This window comes from Epargyreus clarus, unplaced genomic scaffold, assembly GCF_041222505.1.
Source record: "Epargyreus clarus isolate Ecla_fem2 unplaced genomic scaffold, WU_Ecla_fem_2.2 ptg000023l, whole genome shotgun sequence".
NCBI classification, from domain to species: Eukaryota; Metazoa; Arthropoda; class Insecta; order Lepidoptera; family Hesperiidae; genus Epargyreus; species Epargyreus clarus.
Window position 1 is genome coordinate 9,641,267 of NW_027332230.1, and position 23,879 is coordinate 9,665,145.

General features: G+C 40.4%; 3 protein-coding genes across 3 annotated transcripts; 2 read left to right on the forward strand and 1 right to left on the reverse strand.

Annotated features, from left to right (window-relative positions):
* The first annotated feature begins 1,027 nt into the window (after positions 1–1,027).
* On the forward strand, positions 1,028–16,821 carry SREBP (Sterol regulatory element binding protein). Its single transcript, XM_073085440.1, has 16 exons — positions 1,028–1,302; positions 1,382–2,017; positions 2,317–2,591; positions 2,931–3,161; positions 3,506–3,698; positions 4,058–4,245; positions 4,786–4,973; positions 5,354–5,590; positions 6,045–7,386; positions 9,413–9,548; positions 10,024–10,174; positions 10,945–11,044; positions 12,053–12,130; positions 14,290–14,445; positions 15,652–15,787; positions 16,211–16,821. Exons 1-16 carry the CDS (start codon positions 1,236–1,238, stop codon positions 16,426–16,428), a joined length of 4,332 nt encoding a protein of 1,443 aa, XP_072941541.1. The 5' UTR covers positions 1,028–1,235; the 3' UTR covers positions 16,429–16,821.
* Positions 16,822–19,280: 2,459 nt separating this feature from the next.
* LOC140751519 (uncharacterized) lies at positions 19,281–21,339 on the forward strand. Its single transcript, XM_073085410.1, has 3 exons — positions 19,281–19,452; positions 19,546–19,915; positions 20,268–21,339. The coding sequence occupies exons 1-3, from the start codon at positions 19,450–19,452 to the stop codon at positions 20,429–20,431; spliced, it is 537 nt and encodes a 178-aa protein (XP_072941511.1). The 5' UTR covers positions 19,281–19,449; the 3' UTR covers positions 20,432–21,339.
* Positions 21,340–21,810: 471 nt separating this feature from the next.
* Positions 21,811–23,532, reverse strand: Rpi (Ribose-5-phosphate isomerase). Its single transcript, XM_073085409.1, has one exon. It carries the CDS (start codon positions 23,401–23,403, stop codon positions 22,612–22,614), a length of 792 nt encoding a protein of 263 aa, XP_072941510.1. The 5' UTR covers positions 23,404–23,532; the 3' UTR covers positions 21,811–22,611.
* Positions 23,533–23,879: the final 347 nt, after the last annotated feature.

Genomic DNA, 23,879 nt, shown 5'->3' on the forward strand with positions numbered 1-23,879 from the left:
CATTTTCTGAAGGTCCGATTTTTGGATGTAGCCATTATAGCCATAGATTTAGTTCGCGCCATCTTTGGTCTGTGCTCCGTAGTGACATTTTGTCGTTGTCAATTGTCAATATGACACGTCTAATGAAGCCCACGAAGAAAAGTGATCGAAATCCAATATACCGATACATATTAAATGTATCGATACATATTAAAGATGATTAATCTAATGCGAGATTAAGAGAAATAAATATCATTTGTTTGCTTATACGAGTAGAAAGTGTATTATTATGAGTATATGATTATTTCTACATATAATTTTGCAAGTTGTAATAATAATGCGCTTGGAATTTTAATACAACTTACATGATAATATTTGGAGATCGACTAATGATAAATATTAATTTTAATACATTTTGTACTCAAACTTATATAAATAAATGGTATTTCCGTTTACTCGACTGTTTTATCCCTTTTATTAAAATTGATTTCTTAAGATCTTTATCGACATCAAATTTCGATAAATATTATTCATAAGCCTCATTAGTCTTGTCACATTGACAACTGTCAATGTCAATTATGACACAATTGACAACTGTCACCCGCACAATGCTAGAGCACACAGACTATAAATAGTGATAATTATGTGAATTAGTAAGTTAAGGATAGATGAATATTTAACCAGTTTTTACATTATAAAAAATCACTTTAGACGTTTTTGATTCTTATTTTATACAAAATATTATATAAACCGTCTTACGTAAGCTTTTCTTCATAATGTTGTAATCTTAAATACCATAATAAATGTAATTACGAATAGGTTACTTATACTCTTTGGCCAGAATCTAACTATAAGTAATGTGTGGGCAGAAATATGCAACTATTAATTCGCATATAAAACCTTTACAGATAAACAAACCACGAATGGATTGCTTTTATGATTTTATTGCAGAATATTTTTATGTTGCTCACATTGCATCACAAAATTATGAATGGGTAAGAGTGACGTTCCATGCACAAATGAATAATGCCATAGAATGACGTAATATCGTACCACCGCTCTCTCGCCTTCTGATTGGCTAAAGTGATCACGTCGTAAATGTCAAAATATGAAACTAATACTACAAGTCAAGAACGTAAACAAGAAGTTTTAGGATGAATAAAAATATATTATCTGATGCAATATTCTTCTTCACGATTCATTTTAGTGAATTTATGTTGATAAAGTGTGAAGCTGTTTTAGTAAAGTGATCAGCTATGGAGTCAGACGAACCTTTTTTAAACAACGATGTCTTCAATGTACACGATATTGCTGAAATTGAAGGTAAAATTTTTATTTCATATGATTAATGATGATTTTTGTATACATTTAGGAAGTTAGTACTATATTCTCTTGTCTGTAGATTTCCTCAGCGGCTGTGACGGCGATTTTATGAAGAAACTCGAAGAAGAGTTGTCGTATGTTGACAACGACTCTGGTCTTCTTAGTGACGATACGAAGCCCACTCTCGATATTTTATCCTCTCCTCAAGTGTCTCCTTATAATGGCTCGAGTGGAAATCCAATGGTATCTCAATACACTCACGACAGGAAGGTTCCCGCTCAAAACACGCAGTTAAAATTTAGGCCAGTGCGGAATGCTTATGGGAGAGAGGAAAGTTACAATTTGCGCGAAACGACTCAAGGCTCTCCATTGCCGGATGTGACGCAACATGGACAGACGAGATTTCCGGCACAGGCCCCTGTGTTAGTGCAGCAAGTAGTGCCCAGTCCTGTGTATGTGAACTTGACATCGGGCAAATTGAAACAAATGCCTGATGGTAGCGCCTCTCTTGTACAGCTGGATGGTGTTACAAATATTACTCAGCCAGCTAAAGGTCAGCATCCGAGTCAGCCGTTGCTACTGCCGAATAATACGAAGAATGTAACGCCATTAATTTTGAAAACGACAGATGCGAATTTCTCCCCAGTTATACTTCAATCAAATATAATTAATTCAGAAACACAAACACTAATGTATACAACTGCACCAGTACAAGGTGAGTTTGAATTGTTTTTTTTTTATATAAACAAAATATATTCATCAACCTTTTATTGTTCTTCTGCTGGATATGGATCTCCTAGTAGAGTAAGATGGGTTTAGGCCATAGTCCACTTTGTAATTCATTTACCATTATATTATTAGTAATATGCCCAGAACTTTAGAAATAATAGATGTGTACCTGTAATTGCAATGAGAGGCCGAATTATGACCACTGAAGTATAAATGCATTTTTTTATTAAATACAAAGTATGTTCAGAATTGTATATTAACAAAATTATATTCTCTAATTTTTAGGAGCAACTCAAGGAATTATAACAAACACAAAAGCTGGTATTGAAAACAGACCTGTGCATACATTCTTCACCGGTAACACTTGCCCAACTCTGTTGACAACCGGTATACCTGTGGTTCTTGATGGGGACAAAATATCCTTTAGCCAAGCCACTGGTCAGCCTAAAGTGAAGGAAGTGAAGCGGAGTGCCCACAATGCCATTGAGAGACGCTATAGAACTAGCATCAATGATAGGATAGTTGAGCTCAAGAATATGCTTGTCGGAGAAGATGCAAAGGTATGTTGCTTAATTTATTTTAAAATAAAAATAAATGATTCTCTTAACCAGAAGGTCTGCTTTATGAGAAATCTTGGCTTGCTATAATGTTAAAGGGAGGTTTTCCTGTGTAGTCTCTCCTTGAGAGTTCCGTAAAAAGTACCTAAAAGTGTGTGTGCAACCCTCACTAAGCCAGCATGATGCTTAAACTCTTTCCTTTTTAAGAAGAGATATATATGGACCATTACGTCAAAAATGGGTTCTTCAAATTTCATTCAAAACTTATGTAACTTATTCTTTAACTTTATTCTATTCTTCTATTTTCATTCAATGTACATGTCATTCCAACATTATTTACAGATGAATAAGTCTGCAATATTAAGAAAAACTATAGATTACATTAAGTACCTTCAGAATCAAAATACTAGATTAAAGCAAGAAAATATGGCTTTGAAGTTGGTATGCCAGAAGTCTGGTGTGAAGGAAGTGTTTGAAGGTGGCGCCTACACTCCACCACACAGCGACATCTCTTCACCTTACCACTCACCACATGCAATGGACAGCGATGCTCCATCTTCACCAGAATACAAGGTAATTTGTGGCAGCGGCGCATTTGTGGGCGACTTCAGGTACGAGTCTAATCTTATCTGGGGTTGATTACAGATGAACTTGGGCGGCAGTAGTCACTTACCTTTGGGGGGACTGCAAACTCATCTGCTACTTGTATATAATAAAAAAAAAATCTAAATACAAGAAATTTTTAATTTGTTTTTATCAATGAACTTGAAATTTTTCTTATTCTTCACTTGCTCCTGTTTTCTCCTTCTTACTTCTCCTGTAAAACATTGTTGTAATAAATTGGGCTAAAAAAATACATATATTGATGTTTATCTACTACACTCCATAATAAAAAAAAATTAATATTACATTTTCAGGTGGAAGAAAAGTATTCAAAGGTTGTCATGGGTATGGGAGACCATTCTCGGCTAGCATTATGTGCCTTTATGGTTGGCTTGATAGCATTCAATCCATTCAGTGCCTTCTTCGGAAATTTCATGTCAGAATCGGCTGCTTTTGATTTCTCAGCAAGACTTGATCAAAGAAGAATTTTGTCTGATGATGACTTCAGTAAGTAAACACCATTTAATATTTTGTCATTAATTCATTAAGCCGTGTCCCAATTTACGGAACAAATCTTCTTTCGGAATGAGAATGGTTTTAGTCATAATCCACTTTGTTGGTTAAGCGCAGATTAGTAGACTTTATCATCTTAAAAGTACAGATGAATGTTTACCGTCTCTGTGAAAGAATTAATGATCTAAGTACGAATTTAAACGCACATAACTTGAGGAAATCAGACGTATCTGGGTTCAAACTAGAGTAAGGTGGAGTTAGTGTTATCACTATTGAAACTATTATCATCAAAGTTCCAAATGGTCATTGGAGATTTTCTTCTTAAAACAATGTTTGTGTTTTATTAATTTCAGGTCACAGTGGTATTTCCTGGGGTGCATGGATATTTCAGACTTTCCTTATTTACTTAATAAACTTTATAGTTCTTGGAGGTTGCCTTATAAAACTGTTAGTTTATGGGGATTCTGTACCAAAATCACAATCAAAAGAGGCTGGACTATTTTACAAGCATAAACGACAAGCTGATAATTGTTTGAAAAAGGTTTGTATAAAATTTAATCAAAATAGTCATGCTTTTTACATACATTTTAAAAGCATTTGTCCTGTGTTGTCTGTGTTATGGCACCACAAAAAGACAAATACACTAACACCCAGATTCAGAAAAGAAACAATCTCATTTACCTATATAGGGTAGAACCTGGAACCTTTGCAGGCGCGGTCCCAAGGGGGAGGGGTCACATTGGTCATAACCCTCCAAAACGAGTTCGACTCCCACTTGATCAGTTTTTTGTTATGGGGAAACCCTGCATTGATTCCTCTCTGCCTCAGGGGTAGCGGAGAGGATATGCCGGACTTTACAGTAAATACTAAAGTTAGAAAGTGAAAAAAAGTGTGAGGAGTCACACTTTTTTCTCACTTTTTTTTTATTTTGGGGGGAGGGAGGCCTCCCCCCAAAATCTTATGCTGCGATCGCGCCTGAACCACTGACTTATTGTATGATGCATGCTGCTTCATGTAAGGCATCTATAAATCAAACAAGCTTAGCAGACGAAATTAACCATTTGCTTAAACTATTCCACAGAATGACCTGGAAAACGCGAGGGTGGAGTTACATAATGCTCTAGCAGTGTCCGGTAAGAGTGTTCAGGCGGGCAGTTCTGGTCACGTGAAGTACTCCGCGCTGGCTTCCACTGTGCTCAGACAGATTCTACAAAGGATGCCGTTTGGAGGGTTCCTGGCGAGGCGAGCTGGCGATTTGTGGGGTGACAGGTACTAGATCTATGTCGTAGACTCACTTCTTCATTTTATTCTCGAATATGTGTGCGATGTAACAATACACTTGTCAAGTAAGGTGGCTCGTGGCTTTAAGTTCTTCAGTATAGTTCATCAATCAAATCAACAATAGAATAACAAAAGAACACTACAATAATGCAAAAATAGAACAGTAAAAGGTCAATAATTATGTGTGACATTTCTGTATTAAAAGTCACATAAGATAATATGAAAATCTAAAAAAAATATACTAATATTGTAAATAATATATACAAAAATCCTCTTCAAAAGGTATATGTATTATAATTACTCTTAAAACTCCCAACTGTGTATCTTGTAAACTGCTATACACCGTTTAATTTGTCGTATTCTTCTAGCCCTGCAAGGCGAGCCACTCAACACTGGGCGGCCGAGGTATCTGGAGTATCTAACCGGCTAGCCCAACTGGAGATACTGTCCAGCCAGAGTGGTCGTGCAGAGCGGGTGTTGCTAGCGTTACAAGCGGTCAATCTTGCAGAGGTCACCGGGAACAAGCAGTTGCTAGCCGACACTTATGTCACCGCTGCACTGGTGTTCAAGGATAACGTGCCTAGATTCGGAAACTGGCTGTGTGGGTGAGTGGTGAAGTAATTTAAAATATGGAAAGCAATTATCAGTAAGGATAGGTATTGGTGGCTTAGTTCTAAATTTATCAATAAAAAAGTACCACTCTGGCTGTGTTATTGAAATTGTAGTAATAGTAATTGTAGTTTGTGGTTCATATTTTTGAAATGTGTTTGTATTGTTATAAAATATGTTACCATGACATGATATACCTGATTAAGATGCCTAATCACTTTAACATTGTTAAGCAAAAATGGTTAGGTTGTTCATCGTGTTCCAATGGGGATAGGCTCATATTATGACATATTTTTTCGGGAGTTTTTTTTTTGACCTTTACTAAACCTGTCATCTTTTTGTCCTTAATTAAATGGAAGGTTAAAACTTGTTCGTTGAAGGGTAAGACCTAAAAACTTATGTCGTAATAAAATAAATAAATAGATGCACAAAAGAATGCACTCTTCCCAGGTGGTACCTGCGTCGCATCGGCGCGGAGTGGGGCGGCGGCGCGGCGCGGCTGCGCTGGGCGGCGAGCGCGCGCGGCCGGCGCTTCCTGCGCGCGCGGCGCTGGCCGTACGCGCCGCACGCGCACCCCGCCGCGCTGTTCTCGCGCGCGCCCGACCCGGACCCGCTCGCGTACGCCATGCGGGTGAGTGTGTTGCGGTACTACCCGCGTCGCTTCCTGCGCGCGCGGCGCTGGCCGTACGCGCCGCACGCGCACCCCGCCGCGCTGTTCTCGCGCGCGCCCGACCCGGACCCGCTCGCGTACGCCATGCGGGTGAGTGTGTTGCGGTACTACCCGCGTCGCTTCCTGCGCGCGCGGCGCTGGCCGTACGCGCCGCACGCGCACCCCGCCGCGCTGTTCTCGCGCGCGCCCGACCCGGACCCGCTCGCGTACGCCATGCGGGTGAGTGTGTTGCGGTACTACCCGCGTCGCTTCCTGCGCGCGCGGCGCTGGCCGTACGCGCCGCACGCGCACCCCGCCGCGCTGTTCTCGCGCGCGCCCGACCCGGACCCGCTCGCGTACGCCATGCGGGTGAGTGTGTTGCGGTACTACCCGCGTCGCTTCCTGCGCGCGCGGCGCTGGCCGTACGCGCCGCACGCGCACCCCGCCGCGCTGTTCTCGCGCGCGCCCGACCCGGACCCGCTCGCGTACGCCATGCGGGTGAGTGTGTTGCGGTACTACCCGCGTCGCTTCCTGCGCGCGCGGCGCTGGCCGTACGCGCCGCACGCGCACCCCGCCGCGCTGTTCTCGCGCGCGCCCGACCCGGACCCGCTCGCGTACGCCATGCGGGTGAGTGTGTTGCGGTACTACCCGCGTCGCTTCCTGCGCGCGCGGCGCTGGCCGTACGCGCCGCACGCGCACCCCGCCGCGCTGTTCTCGCGCGCGCCCGACCCGGACCCGCTCGCGTACGCCATGCGGGTGAGTGTGTTGCGGTACTACCCGCGTCGCTTCCTGCGCGCGCGGCGCTGGCCGTACGCGCCGCACGCGCACCCCGCCGCGCTGTTCTCGCGCGCGCCCGACCCGGACCCGCTCGCGTACGCCATGCGGGTGAGTGTGTTGCGGTACTACCCGCGTCGCTTCCTGCGCGCGCGGCGCTGGCCGTACGCGCCGCACGCGCACCCCGCCGCGCTGTTCTCGCGCGCGCCCGACCCGGACCCGCTCGCGTACGCCATGCGGGTGAGTGTGTTGCGGTACTACCCGCGTCGCTTCCTGCGCGCGCGGCGCTGGCCGTACGCGCCGCACGCGCACCCCGCCGCGCTGTTCTCGCGCGCGCCCGACCCGGACCCGCTCGCGTACGCCATGCGGGTGAGCGTGTTGCGGTACTATCTACCCGCCGCAACCGGTACCCGCGTTGCATCTGCGCGGAGTGCTCTCGCGTCCATTGGATCCGGACCCGCTCGCGTACGCCATGCGGGTGAGCGTGTTGCGGTACTATCTACCCGCCGCAACCGGTACCCGCGTTGCATCTGCGCGGAGTGCTCTCGCGTCCATTGGATCCGGACCCGCTCGCGTACGCCATGCGGGTGAGCGTGTTGCAGTACTATCTACCCGCCGCAACCGGTACCCGCGTTGCATCTGCGCGGAGTGCTCTCGCGTCCATTGGATCCGGACCCGCTCGCGTACGCCATGCGGGTGAGCGTGTTGCGGTACTATCTACCCGCCGCAACCGGTACCCGCGTTGCATCTGCGCGGAGTGCTCTCGCGTCCATTGGATCCGGACCCGCTCGCGTACGCCATGCGGGTGAGCGTGTTTCGGTACTATCTACCCGCCGCAACCGGTACCCGCGTTGCATCTGCGCGGAGTGCTCTCGCGTCCATTGGATCCGGACCCGCTCGCGTACGCCATGCGGGTGAGCGTGTTTCGGTACTATCTACCCGCCGCAACCGGTACCCGCGTTGCATCTGCGCGGAGTGCTCTCGCGTCCATTGGATCCGGACCCGCTCGCGTACGCCATGCGGGTGAGCGTGTTGCGGTACTATCTACCCGCCGCAACCGGTACCCGCGTTGCATCTGCGCGGAGTGCTCTCGCGTCCATTGGATCCGGACCCGCTCGCGTACGCCATGCGGGTGAGCGTGTTGCGGTACTATCTACCCGCCGCAACCGGTACCCGCGTTGCATCTGCGCGGAGTGCTCTCGCGTCCATTGGATCCGGACCCGCTCGCGTACGCCATGCGGGTGAGCGTGTTGCGGTACTATCTACCCGCCGCAACCGGTACCCGCGTTGCATCTGCGCGGAGTGCTCTCGCGTCCATTGGATCCGGACCCGCTCGCGTACGCCATGCGGGTGAGCGTGTTGCGGTACTATCTACCCGCCGCAACCGGTACCCGCGTTGCATCTGCGCGGAGTGCTCTCGCGTCCATTGGATCCGGACCCGCTCGCGTACGCCATGCGGGTGAGCGTGTTGCGGTACTATCTACCCGCCGCAACCGGTACCCGCGTTGCATCTGCGCGGAGTGCTCTCGCGTCCATTGGATCCGGACCCGCTCGCGTACGCCATGCGGGTGAGCGTGTTGCGGTACTATCTACCCGCCGCAACCGGTACCCGCGTTGCATCTGCGCGGAGTGCTCTCGCGTCCATTGGACCCGGGCCCGCTCGCGTACGCTATGCGGGTGAATTTGTGGCGATGTGGGTAGTATCGCAGCCGGTATAGACCGCGCCAAACTTCTAGTCCGCTCTAAAGTCGTTGCGTGCAGATTTAGTTAGCATATGCCTACTCCGTAGAGTAAGAACACACTAACGAAGCTATGTACCCTTGGGTGAGAGCGGGCAGCGTAGGGTGCTGGGAGGGTACCGCGCTGTCTTCGTCCCGCTTATATCTACAATTTGGTTACGACGCGACTCCTTTGTTTATTCGGAGCAGACTAGCAGTTTGACTTGGACTATATCTCTGTTACATCGACGCAGAAGTAGACAGCGCCGTGCGCTGGAGGCGCGCATGCGCATCCTATTTGCACGTATGTGCGTATGAGCATGTAACAATGGGATGCAAGTGGCACGCGTGCGAGCGGAACTCAACTGCGGCTGTAATGCATTTTATAAGCTAATAAAGAGAATTTATAATTATAAATTCAATAAAATTTCATTTTAAGTTATGCAATATTTAATTATGAACTTAGGAATAACGTTTTCTTATATTTTCAATAACAAATCTCTTCAATGGAGACTGCATTCCACATATGAGCTTATTCTAGATTAATTATTTGCGGGGACATAATAAATAAATGAATGAATGTTCAGAACTACATTCGTAATGTATCTAAGTCAATTTACACTTTTGAAACTATTATTAGAATTTACAATACTAACACTTCCTGTTTAACCTTACAGGCATACCACTTAGAACTGCTGCAAAAGAGCCTACTGATTCTATTGGGCGTGGACGAGCGCGGAACCACGCGTGACGTGCTCGACCTGGTCAAACTGATCACCGACGACGTCTCCACTGATGCGCCTCACCACACTGGTAAGTATGAAAACGTATATAAAAGTATATGCTCAATGTTTCGTATAGATGACTCTTACTTGCTAAATTAAAAAAAAGGAAATGCCTACGTAGAGCAATGATCGTTATATTAGTACCATGCTGAATAATCCATGTTCGATCCTTGGCCAGGCAAGATCAAATTAGTGTAATTATTTGAAACAAGTGTTATTCTGGTCTGCAAGGTACCAGATACAAACCTTGTGGTAAAAACTGAAACCAATAAATATTGTATCTTTTTGTTCAATATTGTTTGTAGATTTCTTTAATTGAGTGATGAAAATGCCCATTATCCGATATTTGTTTTCCGGCTTAATAGGTAGTTAAAAGTCATTTAAACATTTCTCTTCCCGTAAAAGACCTAACCTGGGTTAGGAACCCTGAACTTTAGCAGACCAGCACGATTGCTACGATGGCGCTCACGTCAGTGTGTTTATGTAATATTTTTTTTATCCAGGATGCTGGGACCCAGTTATGGAGTGGTGGGCTAACATCGTGGGTGTGGCTGCCACTTGGTTGTTAGCGGACACGAATAAATCGGCAGAGATTGTTGATAAGTTGAACATGCTGCCAGAACCCTTGGCCAGCTCCGAGGATCCATTGCCTGGGTAATAAATTGGTGAAATAATTATTCCGTCCTTTATTTAAGTTAAAGAGTTGTTCAATCAAGGGCGTTGGCGTAGGAGAGAAGAGGTCAGATGCCTGCCGCCTCCCCAAAGTTCCAGAAATCGTCTTATACTTTGGATTTTTACTGTTTGCCTCAGTAACATCTGTAATATCTTCAATATAATATTCCTACCCGAAGTCGACCATAATTACGTTTAAACGTCTCGGAAAAGTATGTCTCCCTTGCTGTACCCTTCAAATCAGAACGCAGCGGCGCTTAACCCTGCTGTTATTAGAGAAAGTGTTGTGTGGCGGTGGTGTAGCTAGAGACTAACCACAAAGGGTTTCTACCACCTTAAAAAAGCATATACCTTATTTTTAATTCACAATTAAATTCGTTTTTTTTTTATTTCTAATCATAACTTGCATTATTCTGTTTATTAAGTTAGTACGAAATACTTAAAAAATATTTGTATGAAAACTTACATAAACGCGATCTCCCAACTTCTCCGTCTTTTGTCATTAATAATTTAAAAACTACTAGATTCAAGACCGACTCAATAACTTCTAAATATTTAATGCCAGCTAATACGTCTAGGTGACTAGATCGATGACACAGTTCTCACGGCGTTGTTTGCGACTTAGGAATTCTAATTATAGTGATGTTTATTAAACACCGTGTATAGTTTATACTTGTATTAATAACTATTGTCTTGTTCGGACATAAACAATGGTCGCTAATGTTATTATAGCTATCGATCTATTATTGTAGGGCTCTGCACATGGCGTACAAAAGCCGGCGTGGACTCCTCAGCCTTGCTCAGTGTCGTGATGAGGAATCCATTGAGAAGACGTCCGAAACTATACTTAAGGTATGTTAAAATATTAATAGGTATATAATTATTTTTTTTCGTGAACTGGTTAATGTCTCTATTCCGTCCATTAAATATGAGGGATTGAAAACAAGCAAAATATTGGAACGATTAATTATTAGTAAGAGGGTTTGTTAAGATTAAAATATTTATAAGTGGGCTAGATTTTGTTTTTAATTCAGCTATACTAAAGCAGTCCATTGTTATGTCTCCTCATATTAAGTATGTTTGGCTACGCCCGTTGTAAACTAGATTAGTAATTTTACAAGAAACGCTGCTAACCTAATGATTAATTTAATTGTCTTAAGAAAGAAAGACAGCGGAACATTACAACCAAAAAATATCCGCATACCCACTCTTTTGCTCACAAAATTAAATACGAGAATTATTGTTAAACCTTATTTCTCAGTAAGTGATTGTAAATCTTTTTGAGAAATAAAGAATCTTAAACCATAACATTCAGGCTAATTTCACATGAGACAGCATTCAAATGAGACACCATTTATATTTTACATTACATAGGAGACATTTTCCAAGGCGTTCCAGCGTAGTCCTTAGGGATAGCGGCGGATCTGTGGCCGACCTTAGGTAGGAATATCTAATCCTATCTGGGGTTGATTACAGATGTCCATGGGCAGCAGTAACCACTTACCATCAGGTGGACTGCATGCTCTTCTGCTACTCCTATATTATAAAAGTAAAAAAACTGGATAAATAATTTTATTAGAAAACGCTGCTGTCCTACTGATTTATGATAATTTAATTGCCTTAAGAAAAAGAGACAGTGGGACATTCAGGCGGATTCATGATAATTTACAAAATTTAAATTTTACATTTCATAAAGTTATTTATATCATACACTCGACTGCCCAAATGTTTTTATTTGTAAATGTATTAGTGTAAATGTATTATTTTTTTTGTCTTTCCGTTATATTTCTTTTGTGTTGCAATTTATCCGAATAAAAATGTTTCTTTCTTTCTTTCTTTCTTTCTTTCTTTCTATTTCAGGTGTGCGATATCGCTGGAGCCAGGTTAGCGGATTCTTTGGCTTACTACTGCTGCAGAAAACCAACTCAACTTATGTTGGTAAGTGCATCATTTATACTGCCATTTTTACAATATTATTTGTTTTTTATGTGCAGTGTGAAAGTAAAATTGTTAATTTACAGATTTTATTATGGACTGATCGTACAAAGTGTAAACATTATCTTTTAAAACATTTTTCCAAAATATTTCTTTATTAATTAGCATCAAAATTTTATATTAATTAATAAGTTTAATTATTATATTAAGCCATGTATTCGCTTAATGAATGACCAATATCTGCTTCTCGTTACCATAGTAATATTTTTGTGTCATTAATATTTCACTCTATAGTAATTTTGTCTCCATCATTCCGCATTTAACTTTCATTCCCACTTGGAGGAGATCTATGCCCAGCAATGGGAAATAAAAACAAAACAGATACGGCTAATGGCAGTGTGGAATGAAGACCAAGAAGATTAAAGCCGCGTCGACGACTACTGCGGGAGTGCATTGTAGTTGCATTGCACTTGTTCCCCAGTCTGTGCAATCTTACTACAAGGCAATTCTCGCTCTAGTCACACTCTTCAGGGTCATATTGGTCATATTGGACATGGAAGATAAAGGAAGGATGTGCTTAAATATTCTCCTGAGCGCAATGGTAAAGGTTTTTTTAGGTAACAATTATAATATATTTTGGCTTATAACTTTTCTTTTTTTTTTCTTTTTATAAAATTGAGGTGGCATACGAGTGTGAACTTTGAACTTGAAGCCAATTACAGATCTTGAAGACCAAAATTCGCCTTTTTTGTATGTTAGCAAGCATCTCACAACCTTCCACCTAAATATAACTACAAAATATAGGCTTTACACTAAAATGATTGTCATGAATAAATTATCTCCTAGTTAGTTCACGAAGAACGAGGTTCTCCTATTTGATGTTTTTCACGCCTCCGCTAAGGATGCACTGTAGTATTTTTATTTTCTTAAGTAGAATTTTATTATTTTTAACTTATTGAGAAATATTATTGTTAACTTCCTTTTAGTGTTTACATAATACACGAATGACTCTTACGGCGCTTTTCCTGTCGCGCGTTTCTGCGCTCGCGCGTGTCACACGCATACATGAATAACCTCGCCACAGTGTCTTCGCGACCCGTATGCGTGTGTATATGACATAATAGGATGCAAGTAGCATGCCTGCGGGCGTAAACACGCGCGACAGGAAAAGTGCCCTTACGCTATTTGTCCACCGCCACCGTCACCGAGCCGATACCGATAATTAATGACGGCGCTGAAGTAGCGTACGTACATTTACTATAGCTGCTTGTCCACCGCACGTCCGTCACTCGAGCACCGTCATCCCGGCCGCCGATATTTCGAGTAGATCGGCACCGAGACTTTGACGAGCCGATATGCCGACAATATAAAACACATGACATCATACGCGTGACAATAGGAACAAAATAAACCGCCAATATCGGTCGCGGTGGACAAACTATCGCCGTCACGACATATTAAAATCGCCCACAAAATAATCTCGTTCTCGGTATCGGCTCGGTGAGGGTGTGGTGGACAAACGACCTTAAGGGTCCCTTTAAACCTCGCCTTATATACGTCTGTCATATCAGACACTAGCTGACCCGGCAAACTTTGTACCGCCTCAAAATGTATTTATCAAATATATTTCATATATAATATAGCCTATGTTACTCGTCGATAATGTAGCTTTCGAATGGTGAAAGAATTTTTAAAATCGGTCCAGTAGTTTTTGAGTCTATTCATTACAATCAAACAAACAAACAAAGTTTTCCTCTTTATAATATTAGTATAGATGTTATATATTGGCCTTAATCACCATAGTTAGAAATTCGCCTTAAACAAAATTATGAAGAAGACATCCGATCCTGCACCGCCGCCGTGCCGTGGGAACGCTGACTCCGCACTACCGCTCCGTTTCCACTGTATAGTCCCGAACGTGGGAATTCACTCTGGGCGCTAACATTGCCCCAGCAAGTCACTTAGGATAGTTAGTTATAATTTACGTTAGATTTAATCCAAAACTTGTAATATTCGGTTTTGATTAAATACATGTATATAAGTAATTCGGTCTTTCTGTATCCTGGCTGCTGCATCCCGACGCAATACATAACTTAGATAATCATAATTTATTCGGCTTCGTCGTTGCCTGGTAAAAATAAACTTGAATGTGTTGTGTGCAGCTGATGCAGGTGTTGTGCTGCGACTGGGTGCTGGAGGTGCGCGCGGGCGTGTGGGAGCGCGGCGCGGGCGCGCGCTCGGCGCCGGCCGGCGCGGCGCGCCTGCGCTCCTTCCAGCGCGACCTGCACGCGCTGCGCCGCCTGTCCAACCACCTGCCGGTATGTGAACCGACCGGTATTGACCATACCACCTGCCGGTACGTAAACCGAACGGTATTGTCCATACCACCCGCCGGTATGTGATCCGACCGGTATTACAGAATAATACAGGGCGGAGTGTACAGATACTACCAGGCCAAATGTGAACCGACCGTTTTTGTCCAGACCACCTGCCAATATGTGAACCTGGACAGCTAATTCAGTGCTATAATGACGAACTGAAGTAGCACGCAGAAATGCGGCGCGGCTGCGCTCCTTCCAGACCTGCACGCGCTGCGCCGCCTGTCCAACCACCTGCCGGTATGTGATCCGACCGGTATTGACTATACCACCTGCCGGTACGTGAACCGAACTGTATTACAGGTAGTCCGCGCCATACTGCTAGTCCGCTCTGAAGTTGTTGCGAGCAGGTGTAGTCATACAATTTGCTATGGTGACGCGATTCATTTCTATATTCTTCTATATAGCGGACTAGAAGTTTTACGCGGACTATACCGTTATACAGGATGGTGTGCACAGATACCAACAGCCGGTAAGTGTATCAACCGTTATTATCCATACCACCTGTCAATATGTGATAACTGGGATAGCTAATTCAGTGCTATACTGACGAACTGAAGTAGCACGCAGAAATGCGGCGCGGCTGCGCTCCTTCCAGCGCGACCTGCACGCGCTGCGCCGCCTGTCAAACCACCTGCCGGTATGTGAACCGACCTTTATTGTTCATACCATATTATGTCAGATGTGAAACAGCTGATTTAGTACTCTGCTACGATTGTGTGGTGGATGTGCGCACGGATGTGCGGGAGGTGCGGGAGGTGCGACAAGGTTCCTTCTAACCAGATTTTCACGCGCCGGCTTTGGCCACACAAACGGCAATCTAGCACTTTCGGTCCTGAAAAGTGCTAGTTCGTATTTGAATTGCGGACAGGGAAGAAGGCACGGAATTTTAAACATGGTCTTGTATAGAAGTGTTCACAAACAACAGGCGGGTGCGATATAAATAGCGGACGAGCTTAATATACATCTTTCCTTTTACTTGTCAACCTATTTTATTTTTTTATTTATTTTGTGTTTTATTAGGTAGCCATTGAAAAAAAAAAAGTTTAGTGTAATTCGAAATAATTCCTCTGTAATGATTATGGTAGAATTAAACCACTAGAGGAAAATTAATGTTATGACAATAATTGTATGTATGATTCGCAGTGGGTGACATCCCGCGTGTTCCTGCACTCGGCGGTGTGCCGCATGATGGCGGGCGCGGCGCCGCGCCGCACGCAGCAGCTGCTCGACGGCTCGCTACGGCCGAGGCTGAACCGTTCCTCCATTATTTGTGGGAAGGGTTAGTGAATTTTTATATTTAAATCTAACGAACTATCCTGATCAGATGAAAAGTCGCCTATGGATATTTGTAGCATAATAGGAGTCACTAAAGCATTGCCGATATTGGAGGCGAGTTCTTTTTTCACCTTTTTGGAAGAGCCCCATGCCACCTTTTATTATAATTTTAATTTATTAATTTTCACCTCGAATACTTGTATTGTGAAAAACGTGTTTCACTGTCCTTCTTTAATTATACCTAAATACCCTGATAACCATGCCAGAAGAAAGGTTTTTGTGCCTATGCAAAGAACCCCATGTCATGCCTTACAAGGAAAATTTGCATGACTGAGTTAACAACTTAAAAATCTGGCATTAGAATGGCTGGCTTTGGTATGCAAAGGGTATCATGTATCAGGGTAATTAAACAAATTTTTTTTCCCAGAACGATCCCTGGAAGGTGGTGGAGGTGAAGGCGAGCGTGCTGTAGCGCTTTACATGGCCTGCAAGCACCTCCCAGCGGCAGTGTTGGCGGCACCCGGTGAGCGAGCGGGCATGCTGGCCCAGGCTGCCGCGACGCTACAGAAGATCGGCCATCGAAGCCGTCTCCCACATTGCTATCACCTCATGAAGTCTGTGGGCACCCTACCTGCGGCTCCCTGATATACGATCCGCTTTAAGAAGCTTGTAAACAAAGAACTGTAGTGTTTCTCCATAGTGTTATAGTGTAACTTAGATTTAGTGTAACTTAATGTTATTATTATATAAATAGCTTATGATGATAATTAGTGCACCACTGCGACAGCCTAAAGGGCTAAATGTAGAATAATATTACTCAAAATAGTTCTAATATATTAAGCAAAATGCTAAAAGCAAAGTAAGTTAAAATATATTCATAAATTAAATATGTTTTGAATTAATTATGTAAAAAATAGATAATATAATTATACAAATAAGACTAAATTCATTTTATGTGAAAACTTAAAATATAATTGTGTGAATATTGTACCTAAAATTGCTATGAAAATATAATAATAAGCAATTTAAAGAGAACTCTTTTCGTAATTACAAATCTGTGTCTTATTATTCTTTCATCTGTGAAAACAAAATGGCTCTTATAGTATTAATTCTACCTTCCCATATGCTTTCTTTGTAAGGTCTATAAAGAATTAAAAATATGAAACCATTTTTTTTATGTCTGTATATCTAGTAGTCGTGGGTCGGTATGATATCTGGCAATATCATAACGCGGTATCGGTATTGGTACCAATACCATGTTTTGAAACTGTTTATTTTCAATACCTAGGTATTGGTCGGTATTTGAAATTATAAAGAACCTGTGTTTGTTGATATTAAAATAACGCTTTATAAAAGTAAACTCTTTGGTTATTGCGATACAACTTAAATATACAAATTTATGCTTAAATATTATATATAATTTTATTTTGTTTTTTACTAAATACATATAAAGTTTATATTGTTTAAAAAAATGTATATAGAACTTTCATCTTCTTTAAGTGCGACTTGAGGTTTCCTGTCGATGCTTTGTAACTGTATATGTTACCAGTTACCACACAGTGTACATCTAGCTGTTTTAGTCACATTGTCTGTTTTCACGAATATCTCCTACATCGTATATAGTATAGTATAGGCAAACATTATGTTGCCATATAAATAAAAAATGTTAAGGGTGAACAACCCTTATCACTTAGGGGTACGAAAAATAGATAGTAGCCGGTTCTCAGACCTACTGAATATGCATATAAAAGTTGGTGAATATCGGTAAAGCCATTTCGGAGGTGTATGGTAACACGAGAATTTTATATATAAGATTTAAATGTAACTTATCAGTTATTGCACTAATCACTTAAAGTTATTATTATATTAGAAACTTTAAAAAACTAATAAAACAAATTTAAACTACAAACATTAAGTACCTAATCAGACGAATAAAATTATATTCATGCGCAAGCAGTGCAAGGAACTTTTACAAGCGAAAAAGTCAAATTCAAATGAAACTTAAAATATTATTATTACTATTAAATTTTAGTTCCAAACGTAGTATAATTCCATCAAAAAATGATTTTATTTTCATGTAGATAAGAGTCAAAATATTATGTTATTATCACGCATTACGTTTCCACGAAGGAATCGCGGCTCGACGACAAGACCTTATTGCTAACAAGTTAAAGGTGAAAATTGTAGTAGGAAAACAGCATCAGGGTTGCGTCGCATAACATACCGGTACCACAATTTCGGCCAATCAGCGTCGTGAATATCGTGCCGTGATTGGTACTTGGTACAGCTCGGTACAAGTTATCACATACCAGCCAATACTGTCAATACCATGTTTCCCAAAATACATAGTTATTACAATTCTCAATACCGTGTTTTCGGTACTGCATTGATAACTATGTATTAAAAACTGTGTATGGTTTGCACCGACCAAGTCTAATATCTAGTGTCGTGTCCGGACCTGATGAAACAGAAATAATTCGATCTACCAGGGTAGTGGGCATAAGGACCTAAATAATAACTATAAGTTACTTATATATAGACAGACGGTTGCCCGCCTACATCAGGATTGGCCATAGCGTCTCACGTGGGTGTTTGGGCGATTAAAATTATTTGCAAGCCAGATCACAAACACAAAAGTTAATTTTATTCCAATAATGTTATGCACGTTAAATTAGCAAGATCAGTTCCCAGTTATTGAAAATATCACACATCACACACACACACATATATACCAATAATTGTATTAGAAGACGAAGATAATTGAAAAATTAAGCGAATCAATAGCGATTCGTTTTAGAGATGTGCCGAGTCAGGTCGACTCGAGTCAGTACTCGAGTACTTACATAAACTCGCATACTCGAGTACCAATAGTGATACTCGAGTACCAGTAATACTCGAATACTGACGATACTCGTACACTACAACTACTACTCGTACAAGTAAAAATTTGTTTAATTTTGTGTAGTGAGTGGCGTTTTTTTTTTTGCTCTTCCGTGCTATTGGACTGTATGTTGTGCAAAGTACTCGAGTACTTTGTGAATACTTTGGACTCGAGTACTGACTCGATTCTTTTTTATATGAGTACTAAAGTACTCGAATACCAAAAATGGCCGACTCGGCACATCATTAATTCGTTTAAGACGTGGTGCGCCCCCTTCCCTCCTTTTTTTTCTCCTCTAAAAAAATAGTGGCGGCGCTCCATTGACAAGACGCTCCGCTATACTGCCAGCATGTATATAATAATACTCTTATGACTGCCAGCTGACAATCTTGTTCCGTCACAGCTTAATAGACGGCGCCAGGGATGCGCCGTCATATAATAAATAATACATTATTATATTGAAGATTGGCTAGATTACTATACTCTGCATTGGAATAACATAAGATTAAGGCAGTATCGTACTCTGTATTTATCGTACTTCGGTAATATTCCTAAGTAGTCTATGGTTTAATGTATAATCTATATTATTTTATATTGACAACTGACACCTCCTGTCAATTTTTATTTAAATACAAATCGTATGCATGTGTGATACACAAAATTTGTTTATATATATTTTCTGAGTATAAAAATTATCTTCTGAATTAGGTTTTTTAAAGATTCCATAGCCTTGAAAGAACACGAATCCTCTCATCCATTATTAGTTATCTTCTACTGGTAAAGACATGGTAAGTATCGCGTGTCCAGATTATTGATTTTAACGTTTGTTAAGCTCGGACGTTGGTTACTTATAGTCACAACTTATTTATAATGAATTTTAGACAACTGCTGTGAATAATAGCCAAAAGAAAACCAATACATCGAACGCCCCACCGGCTGGCGTGCGTAAAAAATCTGGACCTAAATTTGAGTTAACAGATGAACAGAAGCGCGACATAAAAGAAGCGTTTGATCTCTTCGACACTGAAAATACAGGTAAAATAGACACCAAGGAACTGAAAGTGGCCATTCGTGCTCTAGGTTTTGAACCTAGAAAGGAGGAAATAAAGAAAATGATAGCTGAAATCGACAAAGGTGATGGGAAGGTCTCCTATGAAGATTTCCTAGATTTGATGACAGTTAAGATGGCCGAAAAAGACACGAAGGAAGAAATCATGAAGGCATTCAAGCTTTTTGATGATGATGAAACTGGTAAGTAGCAAGTAATTAAAAATAACAAAGATTGAGACAGGATTTTAACAAGTCCACAACTTCTTCACTAATTTACCACATTAAAGGTTATAGAAACCTTCACAGCTCGACTCTTGGGCATTCATACCTGTTGTAATGCAAAAATTTCAACATACTGGATTTCTGCATAATCCAAGCACTTGTGTTTAGGCTTAAGACTAGTAAGGTTGTCAACACAACAATATTTTATTAGTCGCTCAATATTGTGTAACTTAAGTTTCGTAAAGCCATTTTTCAAAGTTTTAGTTAGTTAGTTCTACACTTTTTGCACCTTAAAAATAAATAATCTACATAAACAACTTATAATTTTCAGGAAAGATTTCATTCAAGAATCTCAAGAGAGTAGCTAAAGAGCTGGGTGAAACCTTAACAGATGAGGAGCTGCACGAAATGATTGATGAAGCAGATAGAGATGGCGATGGAGAAATTAATCAAGATGAGTTCCTCCGTATTATGAAGAAAACTAGTCTCTACTAATATTAACACTACTACTACTACTACTAATACTAATAATAATGCTGGCTGCATTTAAAAAATTCGAGGTATTCAATGAAATGTCCAAAAAATAATTTGTTATTTATATTGATCGGCCAGTTTCCATTTCAGTTCCAGAAATCAGTCAAACTATATTATTCATAGTATACATTCGTGAACTTTTGACAAGTTGCACCAATAAAAAAACATTATATGCTATAATTACTAAACTGTTTAAATTTATAAATTGCTGGGAATTGTGTGCATTTTCATAATTAACTTCATTTCTTAAAAGTTCTGGTTTCAGCTGAAAAGCTAACTTCGGTCGGTCACTAGTTACTTATAGGTTTGAGCCAGATAAATTAGTCTTTATTGGTTTGTACTTAAATCACGAATGCTTTTACATTATGCCAAAGTTAATTATATGAAACTGGGATTGTTAGTATTGTGTAGAATATGCAAACTTAGTTAAAAGGCCTTATTTTTACACATTAGCGTAGGATTATTATTATATGGCTACTATATAGAATTTCTTCATTAATCTCAATTGTGCGATGTTAAACTCGATTGCTAAATGCCTAATAGATAGTACTTAAATTATATTTATTGAAGTAACAGAGTTAATAGATCACAATTCGTTCCACTCAAGTTTATCTCAAATATTTTTATAGTCCCTATAAAACTATTATAACCTTTAAAATGAAATTTGGATGTTTTTAGCTAGTTAAATATAAAATGTTTAAAAATATTTTGAAATACTAACTCAAATATTATCATAGATTCAGATTTAATAGGTTAAGGTTGGTCCAGGCACATGTAATATAGTGTGATGTGAATTATTGAGGGCTATGGGAATCCTAACATGTTTGAATTTTAATAAGTATGTCGAATAGTATTTTTGCTTCATATTCATTGAAAATGAAGCAAAAATATGAATATTGACACATTCATCAATGTGGCAACAAAAAACATAATATCATGCCACACACAGTGAATTATAATGATAATAATGTGGGTTTGGATTATTCCAATTTATACATATTTTTGGACACTAAGTTTGAGTTGCATTCAATCAATTTTCAATGGCTGATCACATATTGCAAGAAATTTGTTGGAAATTATTTCTGTATACATTATTATTACGGATTAACAAATTTAATAAGTATAAATTTGAAATTAAGCTGTTTTACAAATTTGATTGCCTTGTTTTTTAACATTGTACAGCGAATTGAGATTGGATCTATCTCCTGGTAAAATTAGTTGGATCAATACAGTATGATATGAATAATATGTAATGATTTAAAATATTGATACATAGTATCTGGATAGAGATTTCCTAGTGTGTGTGGCATGATATAATGATTATAGTAACATCAACACTCATCTTGCACAATTTTATTTAAATGTGTCATGTCATGACCCTATATAACAAGATAATGAGGAAGCTAAGATCTTTTAATGTATATGAATTTTATTTCCTACTATTTCATCTAGTTTTAAACATAACATGTCAGTCTTTTGTCAGTTCTGAAAATAATAATTATAACTTTTAATAAAGGACAAATATTTATTTCATATAAAAACATGTATATTGTAAAAATTTATACTTTGTGCATGTAAAATTCCCTGATTGTGCTTATTTATTAATAATTATTGAAACAATCCCTTATAGCTAAATCTTAGGAACAATAAGTACAAAATTTAAGTTTATTGTACTGGATACAATTTAGATTTAAATCTAAATATTGATACTTGTATGATCAAAGATTACATAACACTTTTAATTTATCTGTGATACACTAAGAATTCCTTTGAAATTGTACATCTCTTATACATTACTCAATTTATTGGTTTTATGAAAATATATGGCACATTAAATATGCTATTAACGGCTTTTGTTCTTTATTTGATATTCATACATCAATTATTTTTAAAACTACTTATTTTAAAATAAGAGCAAACGTGCAGGCACTCTTAACTATGCTTACAGGAATAAATGAGTAATTACATGGGTGTAATAGCCTCAAAATTGGATATTTTCTAAAAAAATTGTACAGTACAAAAAAGATCTTGAAAAATATCATTAGTTAATGAGAGAGTATAAGGCATCCTAGGTACCATCATTAAGCTTGTGGCAACAATATCATTCTTATAAATAAGAATAAGTAACAAAAAGTATATAATTAAGCAGATCTTTCAACAACATTACCCTCTGCTTGCCCAAAATATGCTTTCTCACACATTTTAACAAACAGTCCAATTTCTACAACACCTGGAATCATTTTTATAATTGTGTTCACTTTTTCCCAATCTAAGTCTTGATTTGAAAACACCCAGTCTAAAATGAAATTGCCATTATCTGTGACAACGGGCCCCGCTTTTGCGATGGCACTGCGTAGCTTTATTTCTCCTCCGAATAATGCTATAACCTTATTCTTAATAGGGACATAGGCCATTGGAACAACTTCAATTGGAATTCCCTTTTTGTACCTATCACCCAACTTCTGGGAATCCTTCGTGTAGTCCGCAATAACAATGAGCTTCTTTGAACACGCTGCAACTATTTTCTCTTGCAGCAAACAGCCACCGCCGCCCTTAATCAAGGTCATATTGGAATCGACTTCATCAGCCCCGTCGATAGTAACATCAATGACGGGATTGGTCTCCAACTCACCCAACGTGAGGTTGTGTTTCAGAATGAGTTGTTTTGCTTGGAAAGACGTAGGAATGCAGACAACTTTCAAGTGTTCAGTCTCGACGCGCTCCGCTAGTCGCTGCACGGCGTACACAACAGTGGAGCCGCTCCCGACCCCAAAAATGCAGTCATTTCTCACATATTCGTCCACAGCCCGGTACGCCGCCACTTGCTTCGCTTGCTCCAAAGACATCTTCCTTATAAAACACTTAGGAATTTGCAGTTGATAACCTTTGTAACGTCTTAGTGCATTAGACGCAGCGTTCCTAAATAACAACATACAAATCTATTTTTAGGAATCTAAAATTAAACCTAAATGTCAATAAATCTATAGCGACATGTAGATTTTAGGTTATTTTGGAATGTAAGCGACGTGCGCCGTCAATGCTTCGATCAGCGTGAAGTTTAAATGACAGATGACAATTAGTCGTTAGATTGACAGTTTTTAATGACGTTTTATGAGTTTTTGTTTGCTTGATACGGCTTAGATTTTCATTTCGGAATGACATAATGTTCCTTTGAGTGTTGTAAAAATGTGTTAATACTAATACGTTCCAATATTTTTTTATTATTACTTTACCCATTTGGGTTACCGTTGTATGTGGGGTTGGGAACTACGACCGGGAGACTTGATGATCAAAATAATACAGCGAGAAACGAATGGATTCCGAAAATGGAAAATTAAGTGGATTGGCGTAGATTAAATTTGGCGCGTGTGGACGACCGCGTTTTTGTATTGAAAAATAGTGTAAAGAG

Coding starts and splice junctions, on each gene's coding strand:
- LOC140751519 (XM_073085410.1), top strand. Junction 19,916..20,267: donor TTTTGATGATGATGAAACTG/GTAAGTAGCAAG, acceptor TATAATTTTCAG/GAAAGATTTCATTCAAGAAT.
- Rpi (XM_073085409.1), bottom strand. CDS start 23,403: ATGTTGTTATTTAGGAACGCTGCGTCTAATGCACTAAGACGTTACAAA.
- SREBP (XM_073085440.1), top strand. CDS start 1,236: ATGGAGTCAGACGAACCTTTTTTAAACAACGATGTCTTCAATGTACAC. Junction 3,699..4,057: donor TTTGTCTGATGATGACTTCA/GTAAGTAAACAC, acceptor TATTAATTTCAG/GTCACAGTGGTATTTCCTGG. Junction 4,974..5,353: donor GGCGATTTGTGGGGTGACAG/GTACTAGATCTA, acceptor GTATTCTTCTAG/CCCTGCAAGGCGAGCCACTC.